General features: G+C 38.3%; 1 protein-coding gene across 7 annotated transcripts in view; it reads right to left on the bottom strand.

Annotated features, from left to right (window-relative positions):
• usp7 (ubiquitin specific peptidase 7 (herpes virus-associated)) overlaps positions 1 to 21,084 on the bottom strand; it is a 74,090-nt gene that overhangs the window by 25,772 nt on the left and 27,234 nt on the right. For all 7 annotated transcript variants that reach the window (XM_059979169.1, XM_059979175.1, XM_059979172.1 and 4 more), the window contains 13 exons: positions 17,744 to 17,942; positions 16,924 to 17,062; positions 13,634 to 13,722; positions 13,268 to 13,376; positions 12,131 to 12,261; positions 11,572 to 11,626; positions 9,693 to 9,773; positions 9,459 to 9,549; positions 9,300 to 9,382; positions 8,358 to 8,467; positions 6,798 to 6,954; positions 3,445 to 3,589; positions 1,403 to 1,533 (listed from right to left, as the gene is read on the bottom strand). In XM_059979169.1, the coding sequence (XP_059835152.1) occupies positions 1,403 to 1,533; positions 3,445 to 3,589; positions 6,798 to 6,954; positions 8,358 to 8,467; positions 9,300 to 9,382; positions 9,459 to 9,549; positions 9,693 to 9,773; positions 11,572 to 11,626; positions 12,131 to 12,261; positions 13,268 to 13,376; positions 13,634 to 13,722; positions 16,924 to 17,062; positions 17,744 to 17,942 (1,520 nt within the window). The remainder of the gene's footprint in view (positions 1 to 1,402; positions 1,534 to 3,444; positions 3,590 to 6,797; positions 6,955 to 8,357; positions 8,468 to 9,299; positions 9,383 to 9,458; positions 9,550 to 9,692; positions 9,774 to 11,571; positions 11,627 to 12,130; positions 12,262 to 13,267; positions 13,377 to 13,633; positions 13,723 to 16,923; positions 17,063 to 17,743; positions 17,943 to 21,084) is intronic.

Consider the following 21,084-nt stretch of genomic DNA (forward strand, 5'->3'; position numbering starts at 1 on the left):
AAACGATAACACTTTCAGTCCCAGAATCATTCTCGTGAACCACCTCTGGGCACACTCCAATGCCACAACATCTTATTAGATAAGAGGCCCAAAACTACTCACAACGCTCCAAGTGAGGCTTCATTGGTGCCTGCCTTGGCATTACATCCTTGCTCTTATACTCTGAAATGAATGCTAAATTACATTTGCTTTTCTTATTACTACCTCAACCTCCAAGTTAACTTGCAGGGAATCCTGCACAATAACTGCAAGTTCCTCCGTAATTCCGATTTTTGAATTTTCTGTTTAGAAACTAGCTTGCTCCTTTAATCTTTCCACCGAAGAGCATGACCGTATACTTCCCAACACTATATTCCATCTGCCACTTCTTTACTCATTATCCCAAGACCTTCTGCAGACAGTGTCCTCAACACTACTGCCCCTTCACTATCACTGTATCACCTGTAAACATGGCCACAAAACCATCAATTCCCTCATTCAAATCATTAACGTAATGTGAAAAGAAGCAGTCCCAATACTGACCCTTGTGGAACACCATTAGTTACTGGCAGCCAATCTTCTGCCTGTGCAAGATCCTTCCTGTAATACCATGGGCTCTTATTTTAAATAGCTTTGTGTGTAGCACTCCTCAAAGGCTTTCTGAAGATCCAAATAAACAACATCCACTGACATCATCAAAGCAGCATAGAGCTAACAGAATCTAGTCTGGATTTATTCCACATTTGATTTTCAGGTACATTGGTCAACTCCTTGAAGTTCAGAGACAAATTCTGCACATGAGCATAGTGTTGCTAGACATATCAGGAAGGATGAGAGGAGACCCGATAGAGATGTATAAGACGATGAGAGGCATTGATCGTGAGATAGTCAGTGACTTTTCCCCAGGGCTGAAATGCCTAACACGAGAGGGCACAGCTTTAAGGTGCTTGGAAGTAGGTACAGAGGAGATGTCAAGGGCAAGTGTTTTTTAAATATATAAACGCAGAGGGTGGCGAGTACGACAGTGAAGGCTGATATGATAGGGTCCTTTAAAAGACTCCTGGATAAGTACATGGAGCTTAGAAAAATAGAGGGCTATGGGTAACCCTAGGTAATTTCTAAGTACATGGAGTTCCACAAGGGTTGGTGTTGGGACTGCTGCTTTTTACCATTTATGTCAATGATTTGGATATGGGCATGGGGTGAAGGTAGGAGAGTGGGGATGACTGGAAGAATTGGATCAGCCCATGAATGAATGGCAGAGCAGACTCGATGGGCCAAATGGCCCATTTCTGCTTCTATATCTTATGGCCTTACGTTCAGCACAGCATCATGGGCTGAAGGGCCTGTATTGTGCTATAGGTCTTCTATGTTCAATGTTTGTGCTATCATGGAGTAAACAGGTCTATGGATGCAGTTGTACCTGCACTTGCATGTAGAGGTGTGCCTCTTGCCTTTCCTTTCTCTTCTGAGCCTCTACTCTCTTTTCTTCTTGAAGACGCTCAACCAGTTGTTGTGGAATGTTGTGGTCTGTGACTGCCTGCAACACTTCACCTGTAAACAGAATTGTTTGAATATCTGCTCTCATGAATTATCTCAAGCTTACAATATCAGGACAGATATTCATAATAATACAAGTACAATACAATCCCTTTGCAATCCAAATATGACTCAAATACTTTACAGCCAGCAACTCCATTATTTAAAAATGCAAATATGAGAAAATCTGCAGAAGCTGGAAATTCAAGCAACACACAAAATGCTGGTGGAACGCAGCAGGCCAGGCAGCATCTATAGGAATAAGTACAGTCAATGTTTTGGGTCGAAACCCTTTGTCAGGACTAATGGAAAAAAGAGATAGTAAGAGATTTGAAAGTAGGAGAGGGAGGGGGAGACCTGAAATGACAGAAGACAGGGGGTGGGGGGAAGATGAAGCTAAGAGCTGGGAAGTTGATTGGCAAAAGGGATAAAGGCTGGAGAAGGGGGAATATCATAGAACAGAAGGTCTTGGAAGAAAGGGGGAGGGGAGCACCATAGAAAGATGGAGAACAGGCAAGGAGTTATTGTGAGAGAGAAAGAAAAAAAATTAGGGATGGGGCAAGAAGGGGAGGAGGGGCATTAACAGAAGTGAGAGAAATCAATGTTCATGCCATCAGGTTGGAGGCTATCCAGATGGAATATAAGGTGTTCCTTCAACCTGAGTGTGGCTTCATCTCGACATTAGAGGAGGCCATAGATTGACATATTGGAATGGGAATGGGACGTGGAATTCAAATCTGTGGCCACTGGGAGATCCTGCTTCCTCTGGCATACAGAGCGTAGGTGTTCAGTGAAACGGTCTCCCAGTCTGCGTCGGGTCTTTGTATATTCTTGTAAGCAGAACAAGTGCTACACCTGCCCTTACACTTCCTCCCTCACCACCATTCAAGGCCCCAGACAGTCCTTCCAGGTGAGGTGACACTTCACCTGTGGGTCTGCTGGGGTGATATACTGCATCCGGTACTCCCGGTGTGGCCTTCTATATATTGGTGAGACCCAACACAGAATCTCCCAGTGGCCACACATTTTAATTTCACGTCCCATTCCCATTCTGATATGTCAATCCATGGCCTCCCCTACTGTCAAGATGAAGCCACACTCAGGTTGGAGGAATAACACCTTATATTCCATCTGGGTAGCCTCCAACCTGACAGCATGAACATTGATTTCTCTAACTTCCATTAATGCCTCTCCTCCCCTTCTACCCCATCCCTAATTATTCTTTTTCCCTCTCACAACTCCTCTTCTGTTCTCCATCTTCCCCTGGTGCTCCCCTCCCCCTTTCTTTCTTCCAAGACCCTCCGTGCTATGACACTTCCCCTTCTCCAGTCTTGTATCCCTTTTGCCAATCAACTTCTCAGCTTCATCCCTCCCCCTCCTGTCTTCCATCATTCCTGACAAAGGGCCTCGACCCGAAACGTCGACTGTACTTTTTCCTACAGATGCTGCCTGGCCTACTGCGTTCCACCAGCATTGTGTGTGTGTAACTTCATTATTCTGCAGGCAAATAAGTGAATTTGCAAATATTCCAAATTAAACTGAATTTATTGGTAACAATTGCAAATAATAGCCAGAGCATACTTTACTTTGAATTTGACTAATTCCACTTGAAGACAGACCTAACAATTCAGTCAAAGAAAAATATGTACACAACATTGTAAGAGATTTCCTTCCCATGCCCTCGTGTAGAATTTGTCATATGTGTCAAACCTTAGGGTTACATAAATGAGCTGTCCAAAGCTTTAGATTATCCACGTAGATTGACTAGGTAACTATACTTTAACTTGGCCAGTCCCACTGCATATACACGACAGGCATTAACATCTGGGTCTAAGAACAGATGGCTTAAGTCTGCTGGTAAATATGCGCACTGAAAGATATACTAAAACTGTGAAGGCATTTCAACAAGCAAATAATTTTACTTACTTAGTTTTGATTCCCTGATGTACACTAACATGTAGGCATTAGTGCAATGTCGCACAGACAAGTCATCATCATGACCCCCATAGTTGTGTTCAATTGCTTCTTCTTTTGTACACCTTGATACAACGTCGTCATCGAATTTACACCACTCGAGAAAAACAAATGTCTAATTTTAGCCCAAGTTTAATTAAAACAGATCATTAAAGTTATTTCTTCAAATTAACTAAAATGCTCTAAAGTGTTTGCTGATACCCAGAAATAATAATAAAAACAATGGAAAGAAATATTCAACAGACCAGGCAGCAGTTGTGTAGAGAAAACAGAGTAAATGTTTCAAGTCAGTAACTTTTCATCAGATATGAAAGCAAGCCAAGAATGAAAACAGGGAAGAGGGTGAAAAACAGCAGTGAAACTCAAAACTACAAAAACAAAACAACTGGAATCAGGTTTATTATCACCAGTTTGTGTTGTGAAAGTTGATAACTTAGCAGCAGCAGTTTAATGCAATGCATAATATAGAAGAAAAAAATAAAATAAGTAAATCACAGTATACATATATTGAATGGATTAAAAATCATGCAAAAAACATTATAGTAAAAAAGGTGAGGTAGTGCTCATGGATTCAATGTTCATTTAGGAATTAGGTGGCAGAGGGGAAAAAGCTGTTCTTGAATCATTGAGTGTGCGCCTTCAGGCTTCTCTACTTCTTACCTGATGGTAACAGTGAGAAAAGGGCATGCCCTGGGTGCTGGAGATCCCTAACAACAGATGTTACCTTTCTGAGATACTGCTCCTTGAAGATGCTCTGGGTATTTTGTAGACTAGTACCCAAGATGGAGCCAACTAAATTTACCACCCTCTGCAGCTTCTTTTGGTCCTGTGCAATAGCCCTCCCATACCAGATAGTGATGCAGCCTGCCAGAACGCTCTCCATGGCACACCTATACAAGTTCTTGAGTGTATTTGCTGACATACCAAATCTCTTCAAACTCCTAATGAAATATAGTTGCTCCAGATTCTGAATGTTGGAAATAAAGCTGGAAATACTCTGCAGTGACCAGTGAGCACAACAGGGTTAACGTTTCAGATGAACTACCTTTCATTGGAACTAGTCGGATAGGAGAGAAAAACTGTAAAAGGTTTTGTATCCAGCTGAGCATTTATTACTCTTGCATTCTCATTCCTCCTAGGCAAGCACAAGCCTGTTCTGCAAATCTATGATCTTCTCGGTAGCATAGCGGTTAGTACAACGCTTTACAGCTCAGAGTTTAAGGTTCAATTCCAGCCGCTACCTGTAAGAAATCTGAATATTCTCTTTGTGACTGCATGGGTTTTTCTCCTGGTGCTCCAGTTTTCTTCCACATTCTAAAGACTTGCAAGTTATAGTTCGTATGTTGTGGGCAGGATATGTAGGCACCAGAAGCGTGGCGATGCACGCGTGCCCCAGCACATGCTCCCTCTTTTGGCTGTTGACACACAAAGTAGTTGCATTTCACTTTTGTTTCGATGTACATGTGACAAATAAAGCTAATCTATAATTTTTAAAAAATCTTTTCAGTATGCTGCCACTAGACATCCCATTGCCTTGTAACATTTCCAAAGGATATCTTTTCCCAGGTTGCTCTACTTTGTACTTCCATCCTCATTAACATCTCTCATTCTCACTGAACCTTCCCATGCAACTGGGAGGTATAACTCCTGCTTTGTTACCTCTTTCCATTCCAACATTCAAGAACAAACACAATTCACAGATGAGGCCAGGATTCATTTGCACCTCTTCTAATGCAGTCTCTTCTACATGGTGTTATCAAACACAGATCCAATGAATGTTTTAGGGAATAGCTGTTAGCTGTAAAGATGACCTGAGCTTCCAGCTGTTAGCCACTTCTGACAATGTCCTTCTGCACCATTCCAGCAAGGCCCAATTTTACCCAAGGAACAGAATTTCATTTTCTCATTAACCACTTTCATGCTTTAAGGATTAACACTAGATTCAACTTCAAATAGAGTTTCTAGCTGATTTTTAAAATCTGAAAGGTTAACCCCAATTTTTCTTCTCCAACAACATCTTTGTTTACAACTTGTATCTCAAAGTTACAATATTACTCTTCTGCTTGCTCTCCAGTCAAATATTTATTATTTAGTTAGAGAAGCAGCACAACAGGCCTTTCCAGCTCAATAAGCCTGCACTGCCCTGTTACAACTTTGTGAACAATTAATCCACTAAGCTGTACATCTTCTGAGTGTGGAAGAAAATCAGAGCGCTCGGAAGAAACCCATAAGGAGAACATATGAACTCCCTAAGGACAGCAGTGGAAATGGTTACTCGCACTGTTAACTGTGTTACCCTAACTGCTATGCTACTGTGCCATTCTACTTCCAATTCCTCCTGCCCTTCTCTGGGACTTCATATACAAAGGTTTTTATTTCTGTTCTGATGAAAGATCACACAACTGAAATATTAACATGTCTTTTGGAAAAAATGAATACAAGATACTGATTTCAGGAGGAGGAAATCATGAGCTAGTCCTCATTGATGGATCAGAGGTGAAGAGGGTCAGCATCTTCAAATTCTTCGGCGTTATTTCAGAGGATCTGCCCTGGGCGCAGCACGCAAGTGCAATTATGCAGAGGAAGTTCCTCTACTTTCACCCAAGTTTGCAAAGATTCAACATGACATCTAAAACTTTAACAAACTTTTATAAATGTGGGGTTAAGAGTATATTGACTATTTGCATCACAGTCTAGCATGGAAACACCAACAATGCCTCTGATTTTCCATTTTCTATAAAAGTAGTGGATACAGCCCATTCATCACAGGTAAAACCCTCCCTAGCATTGAGCACTACTACATGGAATGCTGTTGCAGGAAAGCAGCACCCATCCTCACCCAGGTCATGCTCACTTCTCGGGTTCTTGAACCAAAGGGGACAACTTCACTTGTCCCATCATTGAAATATTCCCATAACCTATGGACTCACTTTCAAGGACACTTCATTCCAAGTTTTTGACTTATTATTATTTTCTATTATTATTTTTTCTTTTGTGTTTGCAGTTTGTTGTCTATTGTACATTGGTTGCTTGTCCATCCAATTGGGTGTGGCTTTCATTGATTCTATTGTTTCTTGGATTTACTGCCCACAAAACCTAATCTTCCGCCTGTATATGGTAACATATACAGCATGATCTATGAAAATAAATTTACTTTATATAGACTTCTAGTAAATAAGCACAAGGATAAACTATGCTCAAATACACGTTTTGATCACCCAGAATTTCAACACATTACTGCAGCTTTTTAAAAATAATACACCCATCATGCACAGATGCTACACTTTTTGTTAAAATATACTTACTTTTCCATCACCCTTAGGGTTGAGGTAGACTACATAATGTCCACCATGATTATCCCCACTGTGCACCAGCACTGCATGTAGTATGTAATTAGCAGAATCCTTTGGGTCAGGTTTTTGAAGGAACTCATCTAAGGGCAAATGCTCAGGAAATTCAAATCTGAAAAAACACAAAAAGCTGTTCTTGGAAAGAGAAAACTGCTCATTTTATAGTGTAGCTCATATAAAGTGTATTGAACAGCTGCCTTTTAAGTTCAATCCTAACCTTTGGTCCTGTGTGCTGTTTGCACATTCTCACTGTGATGCATGGGAACCCTCTGGCTGATCTATTTTGCTCTCACATCCCATAGATCCATTAGTCAATAGATTAATTAGGCACTATCCTGACACCAAAATACCTTACCGATTCTTTGTTTTCAATACCCCACAACTACCTATCCAAGAGCATTGTGGGATGATCCTCACCAGGATAATTGCAATGGTTCACTACCATCTTCCCAAAAGAAATTAGAGATGTACAGTAAACATTAGTTTCGCCAGTGATACCCAAATCCCCAAAATTAATTTAAAAACAAAATTCACTACATTAATCGCTGCTCATCGATCATTTAAAATTAATCAGCTAGATATGCATTCTGAAGTTGAACTTGATAAAATAGGACTTCCTTGCAGTTGAAAACAGGCTTACTTTTTCCACATCACACTAACAAAAGGCAAGGTTTCATATTTGTAATAACTACAAATCATTTCCTAAACGAACTTGGATAACAACTCAGTCATCCTTCAAGAAATTTTACCAGTATTAAATAGCATATTGTTCTGAAATAAATGCAATGTTACAGATCCAAATTTCCCTGGTCAATTCTTTTTTTATTTTCTCCATACTTAGCCATAAACTTAACTAGATTTCTAATGTAAAACTGATTACAAATGCATCTCAATCACACAAAAAGTACAGTTTTAAGAGCAGAAAATCCAATCCATTTACCACACAAAGACTCAAAGGGCTGCATAAATAATTTACTAAAGTTAATACAATTTCTGTCCAGATTCTTTCATAATCTCAATCTAATGTATCTGACTTCCTTTATGTGCACGGAAGGCAATGAGGAGCAGTTGCGCTACATCTGTCATAAATCATTAGTGGCGAAGTTTCAATGTAGACCCCTGGTATACAATTTCTTTGGCTGCTGTCATGAGCACTTGAGAGAAAATGCACCAGCTATTTTGCAGTGGTTTAGTTACTCCACTACAGGTGTTAACATGAACACTAAACTTGAAAACTGCAGAAAAGTAGCATGCATGTACAATTTAGAATCTAAAACTAATTGCGCTGAGGCTGCTTAGAACAATGTTCTGCACTCATTTTCCACTGTACATGACATGTTGGACAGACCCAAAACAAACTATATTTAGCCATCATGTTGCAACAAAGTAGAGAAGCTCAATGAACCCAAAATTCATATTTGAATTGTATTCAGTGAAACTGTACCATTTTAATTTGAAATAAGATTTTCCAATGTCAAGGCACAATGTCCTCCCCCCCCACAAAAAAATGCTTACCTGTCATTTATTTTAATATTCTGATCAGTCTGTGGGTCATACATGAAACGCATAAGCTGAAGATGCAATACTGGTGGAAAAGTAAGAAATTTCACACCTTTTTCTGCATCCTGTAAACAGTAAATAAATATTAGCATATACATGCAAGATCAAATGTCCTTTAGGACAAGTACAGACAAAGTGATGCATCCAGAATCTCTGCTTGAAAAAAAACTGCCCTTTACAAATTTTGGAGTGACTGCAGATAGCAAAGATAGACATGAGTCAACCGCTGCAACAGATTTACAACAAGATTACAGAAAGGGAACTATTGGAATCAGGGAATTAACTGAATTTGCCTTGACAAGACTCCATAAACAATGATCAAACGGACAAGAGATTCTGCAGATACTGGAAACATAGAGCAACAAAATGCTGCGAAACTCTGTGGGTCAAGCAGCATCTATGGAGAGAAATATAAATTTGCCATGTTGGGCTGAGACTTTTCACCAGGACTTGAAGGGAAGAAGACAAAAATCTGAATAAAAAAAGATGAAGGGGGGAAAGCAGTTAACACTGCAGTAGTGTTGCAGTTAATTATTCAGTTCTAGTTTTATTTGGAATGAAAACTGATAGAAGTCAATCTGAGCTACAGGAGGTAAGCTTCAGTAATTGAAACTAGACCAAGTTTTACAGATTGATACTGTATCTTGCCACCAACTAAGCATTTCAAATGAAAGCATGCTCCTGTGATTCCTGTTCAGACTGAAAACTGGAAATGCTATTAAGCGGTGAATGGAACTCAAAGTTTTAAAATAAAACAGATTGTTATTGTGACAGAACTCGTATTCAAATTAATGCAGATATTTAACATGGTGTCTCAATACAACTATATAACTATTTCTCATTGCTAAATATTTACTAAAATGACTGATGCTGTGATACCATGCATCAGAAATGTACCTGTAAACCATGCTCTCCAGCATCGTATTTGTTATCCCCATCCAGCTGCTCCACTGCCACATAATCTTTGAAAGATTCAAATACTATGAAACAAAAGCAAGAGGTTGGTAAATTTGCTACAATTCAAAAGTTAAATATACAAATAATAACTGTACTCACTATTTTTCTTTCCCTTTATACTGAGTTGAATATCATAGTAATCTTCTATTCTCTCAGATCGATACTCCACATGCTTGCATTGAATATATGACTTCCAAAAGAAAAAAAATCTTTATTGGTTTCAAAGGTGCTTTAATCTCAGAGAAATGTATACAATATACATCCTGAAATTCTTGTTGACTTGACATTAACGAACAATGTAAACTTTAAGCAAGTAATTCAAAAAGCACTTACCACCATTTTTCCTCTGAATAATTTTGGAATAGTTCCCTCTACACAGGTTCCTTTCATTTTATTCTCCACATTATCCAGTAGCTGGAAAAACAGTTCTACTGTCAGATTTACTTTTTAAAAAGACTAAAATTCATGACAAAACAAACCAAGTATATTAACTAGAATAATTTTTACAGATCAATAGTGTATCTTGCCATCAATCAAACGGAAGCATGTTCTTATGAGTTTTCAGTCATAATGGCTCATAAATATACTAAATTTCTCATGGGCATTGATAAATTTTTGAAGTAATTATAACAACTCTAAATCACTTCAGTTTGGAATGACTTGCTTACTTTGTTTGCCCATTCAAAACCTTGTTACCCTCCTTATGAAAACCGAAATAGCTCTATCAATTAAATGCAATAACAAAATGATGGAAAATCTCCATGTCAGGCAACATCTGCATAATACTGCCCCACACAGCAAACAGTTAAAATAAAAGCTCTTGAACAAAATGCCAGCTGTCTGCTTCCCTCCATAGATGCTGTCTCATCCTCAGTCCCTCCAAGCACATCCTTTGCTGTTCCAGATTCCAGCATCTGAAGTCTCATGTCTCCATTAATATTGCAGTAACTTGCTTTTGCCATAAGCAGTCCTCAGCAAATAAGGGCATGTAGACGGTCACAGAAAACAGGTATTTATATTTACATATTATTTCAATGCCCAAGAGTTTGCTAAGGCCCTAATACAACCAGATGGAATATTTCACACCCCATTTCCAATACAGTAATTAACAAAGTAGAAGAAAATGGTTGCACCAATACTCAAGTTATGATAGGAGTAATTAATACTGTAGTTGCTGCTACCAAATATACAAAATACCATTTAAACATGCAAGATATTAGCTTGGGTTGCAAGTTACTTTACATATTTTCCATATAGTTTCCAAACATAAAGATCATTCCAATTATTGCAATATTCTAAAAGCAAACAATTCACAAGCACCAAACATGCAGCTTTAAAATAATCCAAGATTACTACACATCAAATAATATTTATCCACACAAAATTGAGGTTTATCAATTTAGGAAGGGGGGGGGGGGGAAGAAAATACAATTATACAAAATTTGCTGTCTGGGAACACAAAATATTTGTTAGCAAGCAAATATAATAATCAGCAAATATAATGAAAAGTTACCCTTCATCCCTATGCATGCAAACTTGTTTTTTTTAAAAAAAGGAACATTTAATGCAAATTTCACAGGGCACTGATTACAACAAGGACAGCTTTGGGCTCTATAAAGATATACCTGCATTGAAAGCAATCAAAATTACAGTCATGTTGATATTTCTTGGGATTTAGGGTTAACATGAAGACTGAGCATCCCCTGGAGTTAGGATGAAAGAAAAACAAATTTCTTGAAATGTTTAAGATTCTAAGGGGTGGTGGGGATGGTAGGTTGGATGCTAAGATATTTATTTGCTGTAATAGAATATAGACCAGTTTCAGAATGAGAAGTCATCTATTTAAGACAGAGAGGGGAATCTTCTGAAGGCAATGACTAATTTTAATCAGAGATGGGGAATCTTTGAATATATTCAAGTTGGAGACCAAGAAGCTTAAAACTATTAGGATATATTCCTTGGAGACAGAGTGAGAAAACAATGTTGAGAATAATATTGGATCAGCAGAGGAAGCATGAGGCTTCAATTTGTGTAAGCCTGCATGTTTCAAATGTTCAATGAATAAGAACAATTTAAAAACACTCAATTCTACAACAACTTATGTACATCTGTAAACTCCCAAGACATGTTATTGAATTAAACACAATAGGATCAATATAATTAAATATAACAATTACAAGCAATGGATTTATATATGGGGAAAAAAACTTACCACCCTGCAGAGTTCCTGGACGTCATGTTGCATAAAACTGTCTAGTGTTTCCCAACTGCATGAAAAAACATTTAGGACGTTAATTACAGTTCATAAATGGTAATGCTCTTTAAGGTGAACTGCAACTTTAGATATGCACAAATTTTCCCCCCAAAGCCCAATTCAAATTGTTGGTCACCACAAAACATTCAATGTTACAGAATGTAATGTACAATGGACAACAAACTGTGATTATGGAAATAACTCTACAAAACACACACGTCCTAATAGTTATATCTAATTTACAGTTGGATAGATGCAAGAAATTCAAACAAATCTTCACCCATTTGCTTTCACAAAGCATAATATACACTAAGCTGCATTTTAAAATTTTAGCTGTTATTTAGAATGATGTATTAATTATTACACCATCTACAATCTATTTGTTCAAGCATTGGGGAAGAACTAACAAAACATAAAATATATGGCACACAGTAAAACTAAAATGCAGCTGGAGCCCATTACAAAGTCAAAAAACGTAATATAATTTCCTCCCACAGCAGTACACAGTCCCCCTTACCCAAAAGACTTTGTCAGTTTCTTAGTTCCAACAGGTTTGTCACTGTGTTGCAGCTCATAGAATACCCTCTGCAATGCTAAAGGAACACTTTTGGATGAATCATCCCCTTCCGTTGGCATCATATAGACAGCCTATGACAAAACAGTAAGTTATTGGAAGAAAAGCAAACACAAAATGGTGAACACAAATTATCACAGCAATTTAGAATTCAACTGGAATGAGCACTTTCAAATTTAGTGCATTAAACTGGCGCACAAGTGAAATTTGAATCAAATGATGCAGCACTGCAAAACACCACATAATCGTTGTGTTGCCCAGTTTGTAGTCGAGATAAAAATGAAAAATAAAAAAATTAAAACATAAACGAACCAACAGTGGCCATTTTGGTGACTACCAACACAAGACCCTAATCATGAATGCAATCAGTTAGTCCTCAGCAGTGACCCTGAGCTTCAGGTTGCTCGCCACAACTCAACTGCCATATTAACTTACTTGGTTTCACAGAGCTATTCCCTTTATTTTATATCTCAATTCCCACTTGCTTGCAAAGGTAACCTGTTTTCTTCTGAAGGATCTTGCACCTAGAACGTTAACTTTCCTCAGATAACGCCCAACTTGCTGAGCATTTTTTGCTTTCTTTAGATTACAGATTTCTAGCCTGTGCTTTTATTTTTATATACAGTATTCTGTGTATCACTGGGAATAATCCAAAGTATTTATTTCAACTGTACCCAAAAAGCACTAGGAGAAAAGTGATAAGGCAAATCAGCCTCATGGTACATGGTGAATAGACAACTTTCATAAGGCAACTGTGAAAGTTAGGGTATATGCACCACCTGACATAAACCTCTTCAATATGGATATTGGAACTTCATCTTTGAGTAGAGCTAAGCCAGATCATGCCCTTACATAACATATTGTTGCTGTTTCCATAACTGATTGGTCAGAAGATGCAGAAATTATGATTTACCACAGGACCTGTGGTGGTAGTGCAATCATACTAAGGGAACTGCCTGGGTACTTAGCTTGCAAGCTTAATTCTTAAATTTTTGAATTTGGATCACAAGTACAGAAAAAAAATCATGATTGCAGTATCATTCATCTGCCAATTTATCTGTGAAATGACATCCACATTACCTTTCGCAGTTGATTTGTGAAGAACAATGTTTGCAATAAACTATTCATATAACAAGTTGCTCCTTGGTTCTTCAATCCTACGTAGCCTGTGTGCTTCTTAGAATCCCACCTGAAAAAAAACATTAATTTGTACATTTTGCAAAAATTCAGCAGTTTCCAATTTAAGATTTCATGCTTCTTAGAAGGCTCAACAACATTGTTAAGCAGGTTTTCCCATTTTACCTCCTATGTTTTATCAGCAAGCTGAAAAATCAGGATTTAATGTTTCTTTGTGCATTACCAATGTACTTAACCATTAACTATTCATGTAAATGTCTCTCATTTAATCAGCTTCCAAGACACCCAAGATATAATTCTAATACTTACGCTACACCATGTGGTGCATCAGCCTGAACAAAGACTTCAAATGTAACCTTGTCATCTTCTATGTAACCTTTTTCAGCATCAGTTGCTTCCTAAAGAGATTTTAAATAGACTTTTAACGAGCTATTCAATTAGAAATTTCATTCCATTGCTTATTGGAAAAAAGTGATTTTTATCAGTAAACTGAAATTTTCAGCCTAAATGATGAGACCAGAATTCGTGAGCGCACTAGCATAGCAAAGATGGCGCTGGCTAGACACAGCAACACTTTGCAGGCGGCTTAACAAACCTACCAATAATTCCACTAAATATATCTTTTCAGGGCCACAACTACTGCAACTTCCCACTGGGAGGTGTGCTTTTGAACCATCTGTACAACCTGGCATTTTTGTGGTTTCCTAAAATATTCACAAACTGTAATGTCAAAAATGCAAGTATAGCCATGGTGGCCACTGCTGGAGCCGATTTCATGGCTGGACTGAAGGGTCAGGGCCTAGGCCTGAGAACATATAATAAATCACTATTTTAGCTGATTTAACCAGAAAGCCAGATAAAAAGATTACGGTGTGCAGGCCGAGGGCAAAGGATGAACCAGTGTTCGACTCACTACTCCACAAGGCTTTTCTCATCTCAGCATTGAAACTGGCTCTGTGGCTGTAGCCTGCAGCCATCTTGCTCCTGGTTCAGCTGCAGTGCTGAAATAGCTCTATGGATGCAGACTTCTGGGAACTCTGCAGTTCATGTTTCGAGGACTGTTCCGCTGCCTTTTTTTTAAAAAAAGAACTAAATCGTTTGCATTATTTGTTCTTTTTTTTAATCTATGATTTTTTTGGATCTATGATTGTCTTTGAAGTGCGGAGTTTTTTGCGAATATTGTGCTTCTTTGTTTTGTGGCTGCCTGCAAGATGAATCACTATGTTGTATATGGTATACAAACTTTGATAATAAATGAATCCTGTGCTCTGAATTTTGATCAGTAAGACAATGAAGCAATTTACCTAATGGTGATGTAGAACGCCTTTTCTTGAAAATCAACATATTCTTCAAATTCAGTGATTTCTAACTCACTGAAATTACGATTTCAGACAAATATCAATAATGCAAACAATATCACAGCAACACCATGACCTCAGAAAGGACTGAAACTTCAGCCCAATTAAAACACAGATGTAAGTCACAGGCAGCTTGGAAATGACAGGAAATTATTTCCAACATCACTTAAATTTTAGGTTTAGAATCAAGTAGATTTGATTCTAATACTTTATTTGCATCAAAGACAAAAATAATGCAAGTGAATAATCAATTCCTAAAACAATTTAAAAAATGTGAAGTTTAAAACCCAGTTGGAATCAGAATATAACAGATCATCATAGATTAAATACCTACGGGCCCAAAACATTGCTGAGGATTCCTACCGCCTATCCCACAATCTTTTTGAACCATTACTGTCAAGAAGAAGGTGCAGGAGCATCATGATTAGGACAGCCAGACCGGATAACAGCTTCTTCCCTCGGGCTATAAGCCTAATGAATGCTCTGCCACCACCAAGGTCTCATCACTGGGATAGTGAGCTGTTTTACTGTTTACCTGTGCTGCATTCTGCAAACACTTTGAATTCTTTTTTAATAACTTATTTGTGGTAATATGTTGATGTACTGTGTGAGATGTATGTTTTGTGGATGAACTGTGGTCCAGAGATGTTCTGTTGTTTGGCTGTATGCACAGTCAGTTCACAATAAACTTGAACAGAAATATTAACCATAATAACTCTGCACTTAAGTTTCATTAGGATACAAATAAAAGAGTAGCCAGATGAAAGAAATTAAGGAGACCTGCAGTTCCCTAAACTTTCTGTAGTACAGCAAATATACAGGAAGGTTGCAAAATCGTGGAAGTAGTACTGAACAGAACCAGTCTCTACAAATTAATTGAGGGATAAATAGCATTAAAATCTAAATCTTGGAACTCTTTCATATGCTAATAAAGGTGACATGCACTTCAAAAGAATGATCATCCATAAATCAAAGTGGAGTTTGACAGCACCTCTTCCAATTTGGAGCTATGCTTGAACCAATTTATGATGCCGTTCATCAAGTATTGGAGATTAACAATAGTCCAGAATTCATGGCAAATAACCATGAGGCTTTCCAGTGTTCACCATTACAGTGGGAGTAACCATGACAATATGGTGCAGCCACCATAAGCAAAATGTATAGAAATCAGTGATTCCTTACCATGAATACTTCAAGCAGTTCAGCATAACATCTTTGAAGTGCAAGATTTAAATGGCACACTAAACTTCAACTATTACTCAACAAACTTTGGCACTAGGACACCACGTTTGCATCATCATGCCCTCAAATTCCAAAATTCCACAGCTGTTTAAAATTGAAAAAATCAGTTTATGATATTTCAATTTCTACCTTAATCTTGTATGCATGCTCCAATCTTTATTTCAGCTCTGTAAAACGTTTGAAGAGTTGATTAAAAACTGCACTTTATTTCTTGATTTGCTCTGAGAATTCTTCTAAATAACTGGTCGCTGAACCTGCTTGATTGCATCACTACTGCTGGACACCAGAGATCCTCAAAAGCTGGCGCTTGACAGCAACAAATGAGTGATCTTTTTAAGAAACTTGAGGTCGGCAGCAAACAGTGTTGCTTTGCCATTAACCACAAAATTAGGTCAATGGTGATTTTTTTTTTCTCTTGAATATTGTCAAGGGATCTTAAATTTGATGCTGGTCTGTAATTCATTTGACAAGCCTCCTTTGCAATCCAGGATTGTCCATGTTTCGATCTTGCTGGATTGACAAAATGGATGTTTCGGCTATTTGACCACTTGAGTCGCCACATGCACTGAATCCAATTATTCAATCTCTTGACAAGTCCTTTTTAGCTGCTTGGCAAAACAGTAGCAGGAAATGAATCAGGCTGCAGATGGCTCAGTTGTAAAGGATCAAAGACCTCACTCCAGCAAGACCATGACAGGCACCTGGAAACATGGACAACCTGGATTAGATAGGAAGCTTGCCAAATGAGTTTGATTAGCAGCAAATTTAAGATCATTTGACAACATTCAAAAAAGAATTCCATATGGTGGGTAGATGACAACATGCCTTGTTCCAGTGTAGAATTTTTTTACATTTTAAATGCTTAGTCACATCCCTGCATTTCCTCTCACTTTCCGGTAGCAGTTTTGAAATTGAGAAATGAAGACCATCATTCCAAATTTGCAGTCTGATTGATTACAAATCAGAAAAGTCAGTCTAAGTAAAATTTTCAGCACTTACACTCCATGTCATAAAATTAGAGAAACCCCAGTCATTTTCCTTGTGAAAGAAAAGGTGACTAATCCTTCGACTAAAGGTCTTCTCTTCATCTTTGTAGTTAATAATCTTCAACACAGCTTGCGCATGACAAGACCATGACCTATAGAAATGAACACAAGTAAATGTATTTTTTACAAAATAAGCATAACTAAATTTAAAAATTAAAACAATGTTATGTCCGTATCCAGCTGCATAGCAAAATACAAATTCAGATTTATAAATACAGGATATGCACATTTTCAAATAAAGGAATATGCCTTCTGAACTACAAATTCCTAGATTATGAAGCTTGCTAACTTCTCTAGCAAGCCACCAGATTAAAAGTTGCTTATGAGATATATGGGAAATACTTAGTTTATAATCCGATTAGAATTTACTCTGCAACTGCAACCTTCCCAAAATAATCCTATCCCAACATTCAGATACGACTTCAGACACGACTAAAAATTTCGAAGGACTTCAGGTGACCCTCTCCCAGTAATCTTTCATTTTGAACTTTCAGAAGATGATGTAATTCAAATTAAATCACTTGGGAGATTAATATCTTGATACATTCTATTCAAGCAATCTAAATTCATAAAAACCTATATAACTTTGTATGGAACTATAAAATGTGTTTTGTCAGTCACCCATCACAGCCCCTTTTAAGTAGCTAATGAATTCATTTGCATACATTAAATCTATTAGTTTCAGCAGCTCTGTACTTCATACATTTACTTTCTCAGGGTAGAAAAATGAGTTGATATACCACTTACATATAGAACTTGTAAATTTTACTTACGTAGAATCAGACTCAGCATTGCATTGTAGGAAAAATCCAACACTCTTCTGATGAGGCCGATCAGGATGGAAGCGAGGCATTACCATAATTTTCCATGGCAAATTTCGCACAAAACAAGGAGCACTCAACACTGACTCACTAAGCCTACTAAACCGTTCCACAGTATAATGAAATGTAGCTTCTGAGCGCCAACTGGTATCTGTCAAAACCAAGAACTGCATTTTAAAATGGTGGCCTTGTTGATTGGTATTTAATCCTGCAGCTTTCAAGTGTTAGCACAAATCCAAATCAATACATCCAATACAAATCATACTTCTCACAGTAGCCGAGTGATAAATAACAATTATAGTAGAAAATAATTTTCAACTGTAAGATACAAATTTGTCATTTAAGTGCACAGATATCTACTTCTCCATTATAACTAAACACCAGTTACATTGACTTTGACTGCTGAGCTATAGATTTGTAGCTTGAGGAAAGGCACCTTTATTTGAAATAACAGCTTCTATTGAGAACAGCTTAATACTAGCAAAGCTCACTTACAAACCAAATTTGCACAGAAGCATATAGACCTTCAGTTAAAAAGAGCAATGTTTACACTCCATATAACAATGATAAATTGGTCATAAAATAATGACTAGTGACCAACTTTATTGAAACATTTGCAAAGAACCAACACCGAGTCAGTTTGCATGGATTTATGAGTAAGTGGTAGTGCAGCTGCTTTTTCCCCCATGAATATATATTTGTGGAAAGCAGCTCATATTCCTTGAATGATGAGAGTATCAGGAGGTAGGGAAGGAAAGGAGGATTACAACAAAAGAAACAGTAGAGTCTGGTTAATTGGGCCATAGGTTAATCAGGGCTGCCACTCATTTGGGATAACTTTTAAAAAACAAAAATTAATCGAGAGTGTCCATTCATTTATTTGGGACACTATGCTACTTAATTGGAATAAGAGGCTGTTGTCAAACAGTTTCTGACGTGTGCATTTGCGTGGCCGTTAACACAACAGAGTGCTTTGAGCAAAATAGCTTTTAAAGAGCATCAGTTGTGTGTTTGTGTTCAAAGAGGAGTGCTTTTTCATCACTGATATTTGGTGAGAAATAAGCAGCAGGACACTTCAGAACTGTTTGCTCACTGTGGTTTCAGGCTAAGAGATGCAAGTAACAGCTGGGAGTGAAAATTAAACTACATCACTACTTCGTTCGGAACTATGAAGAATTTGAAGCTATGGAAATTTGAAAGTATTGACAATCATCGACAGCATAGTATGAAGGTAGTCCATTATCTGCAGATGAATTCCTTTGTTGATGAGTATTAGGAATTAACAGTTTTATAGTACAGGTTGATCACCACAAATCCAGAATGATTAGGACCTGTGCAGTGCCAGATTAGCGATTTTGCCAAATCACAGGTGGTTAGGTTAGGATTCAATAAATAAACACCTCTAACCCACTTAAAAACCCTTTCATCTCTCACTGTTTTCCTTATGCACATCTATTTCTTCCTGATTCACTGTGAGCAAAGAACTGGAGCAACTTTTCCTTTTGTTTCTTTATATCATAAACTGTGGAAGAGCTAATGTTATAGAAGTCGCATATGCTTTTCAAAGACACACCACTGTCATTGTTTTTCCCTCCAGAACTTCCACCTTGTACAGATAACATGAGAAGCACTGCCTTTATTCGATGAAGATGTGACTGGGGCTAAATAGCAGAGATTTTTAAAATAAATTCAGAAGAGGGGAACGACTTGCTTCCTTTAAAGACTGTGCCAACAACCAATTCTGCTAATGGTGCCAGTAAAACAGTGGCGGAAGGTTGGCAAGGCAATATGGGAAATCTGAAACCAGGCAAAATGTAGCAAAAGGTCAGAGTAGGGAATGGGGAGAAGAAATTTGGTTCACGGAAGAAGTTGATATTCGATTGCTGGTACTGCAGTTGTACTATTTTGTCCTGTACACTATTACCCAGCAAATACGAGGAAATCTGCAGATGCTGGAAATTCAAACAACAAACACAAAATGTTGGTGGAACACAGCAGGCCAGGCAGCATCTATAAGGAGAAGCACCGTCCATGTTTCGGGCCGAGACCCTTTGTCAGGACTAACTGAAAGGAGAGATACTAAGAGATTTGAAAGTAGTGGGGGGGGGGGGGGGGAGAGGGAGAAATGCGAAATGATAGAAGAGGGGGTGGGGGTGAAGCTAAGAGCTGGAAAGGTGACTGGCGAAAGTGATACAGAGCTGGAGAAGGGAAAGGATCATGGGACAGGAGGCCGCGGGAGAAAGAAAGTGGGAGGGGGAGCACCAGAGGGAGATGGAGAACAAGCAGGGTAATGGGCAAAGAGAGAGAGAGAAAAAAATCAAACATGTCAGGGATAGGGTAAGGAGGGGAGGAGGGGCATTTTCTGGTGGACCGAGCGCAGGTGTTCAGCGAAACGGTCTCCCAGTCCGCGTCAGGTCTCACCAATACATAAAAGGCCACACCGGGAGCACTGGACTCAATATAACACACCAGCCGACTCACAGGTGAAGTGTCGCCTCACCTGGAAGGACTGTCTGGGGCCCTGAATGGTGGTGAGGGAGGAAGTGTAAGGGCAGGTGTAGCACTTGTTCCACTTACAAGGATAAATGCCAGGAGGGAAATCGGTGGGAAGAGATGGGGGGGGGGGGGGGGTAACGAGTGAAGCGGGGGGGGGGGGGGAAGGGAAAGATGTGCTTGGTAGTGGGGTCGCGTTGGAGGTGGCAGAAGTTACAGAGAATTATACGTTGGACCTGGAGGGCTGGTGGGTGCACCAAACTCATTTTTCCCAATTTATCTGCATATTGAAATCCCACACAACTATTGTAACATTTCCCTTTTGACAAGCATTTTCCCATCTCATTAATGCTTCAGGTCTGCATTTAGCAAAGAGAAATAATTCTCCAGAAATATTAGGAAATCAACAATCTAATGATTGCAACAAACAGAACCATCAAAAACCTAGGGCCTGACAACTTTTAATCTGATTTACTAAAGGAGATACCATGGAACTTGTGATTCACTGGTTATCTTTTTCCAGAATTATAATGATTATGATATTGTTCCTGAAGATTAGCAAGTGACAAGTGTAAATTCATTATTTACAACAGGAAACAAACCAGTCATCTTAACATCAGCAATGAAGTAAATACATGCACCAAGTGACAACAGGACACTTGGGAAATAATAACCATATTAGACAAAATTATTATTGATCTCTGCTAAGCAAATTACTATTTGACAAGTTTACTGCAGCCGCAAAGTTTGAATAAACTAGTCTCGAAATGATTTACCGACTGCGTATCGTTATTTCAGCG

This window comes from Hypanus sabinus, chromosome 9, assembly GCF_030144855.1.
Source record: "Hypanus sabinus isolate sHypSab1 chromosome 9, sHypSab1.hap1, whole genome shotgun sequence".
NCBI lineage: Eukaryota > Metazoa > Chordata > Chondrichthyes > Myliobatiformes > Dasyatidae > Hypanus > Hypanus sabinus.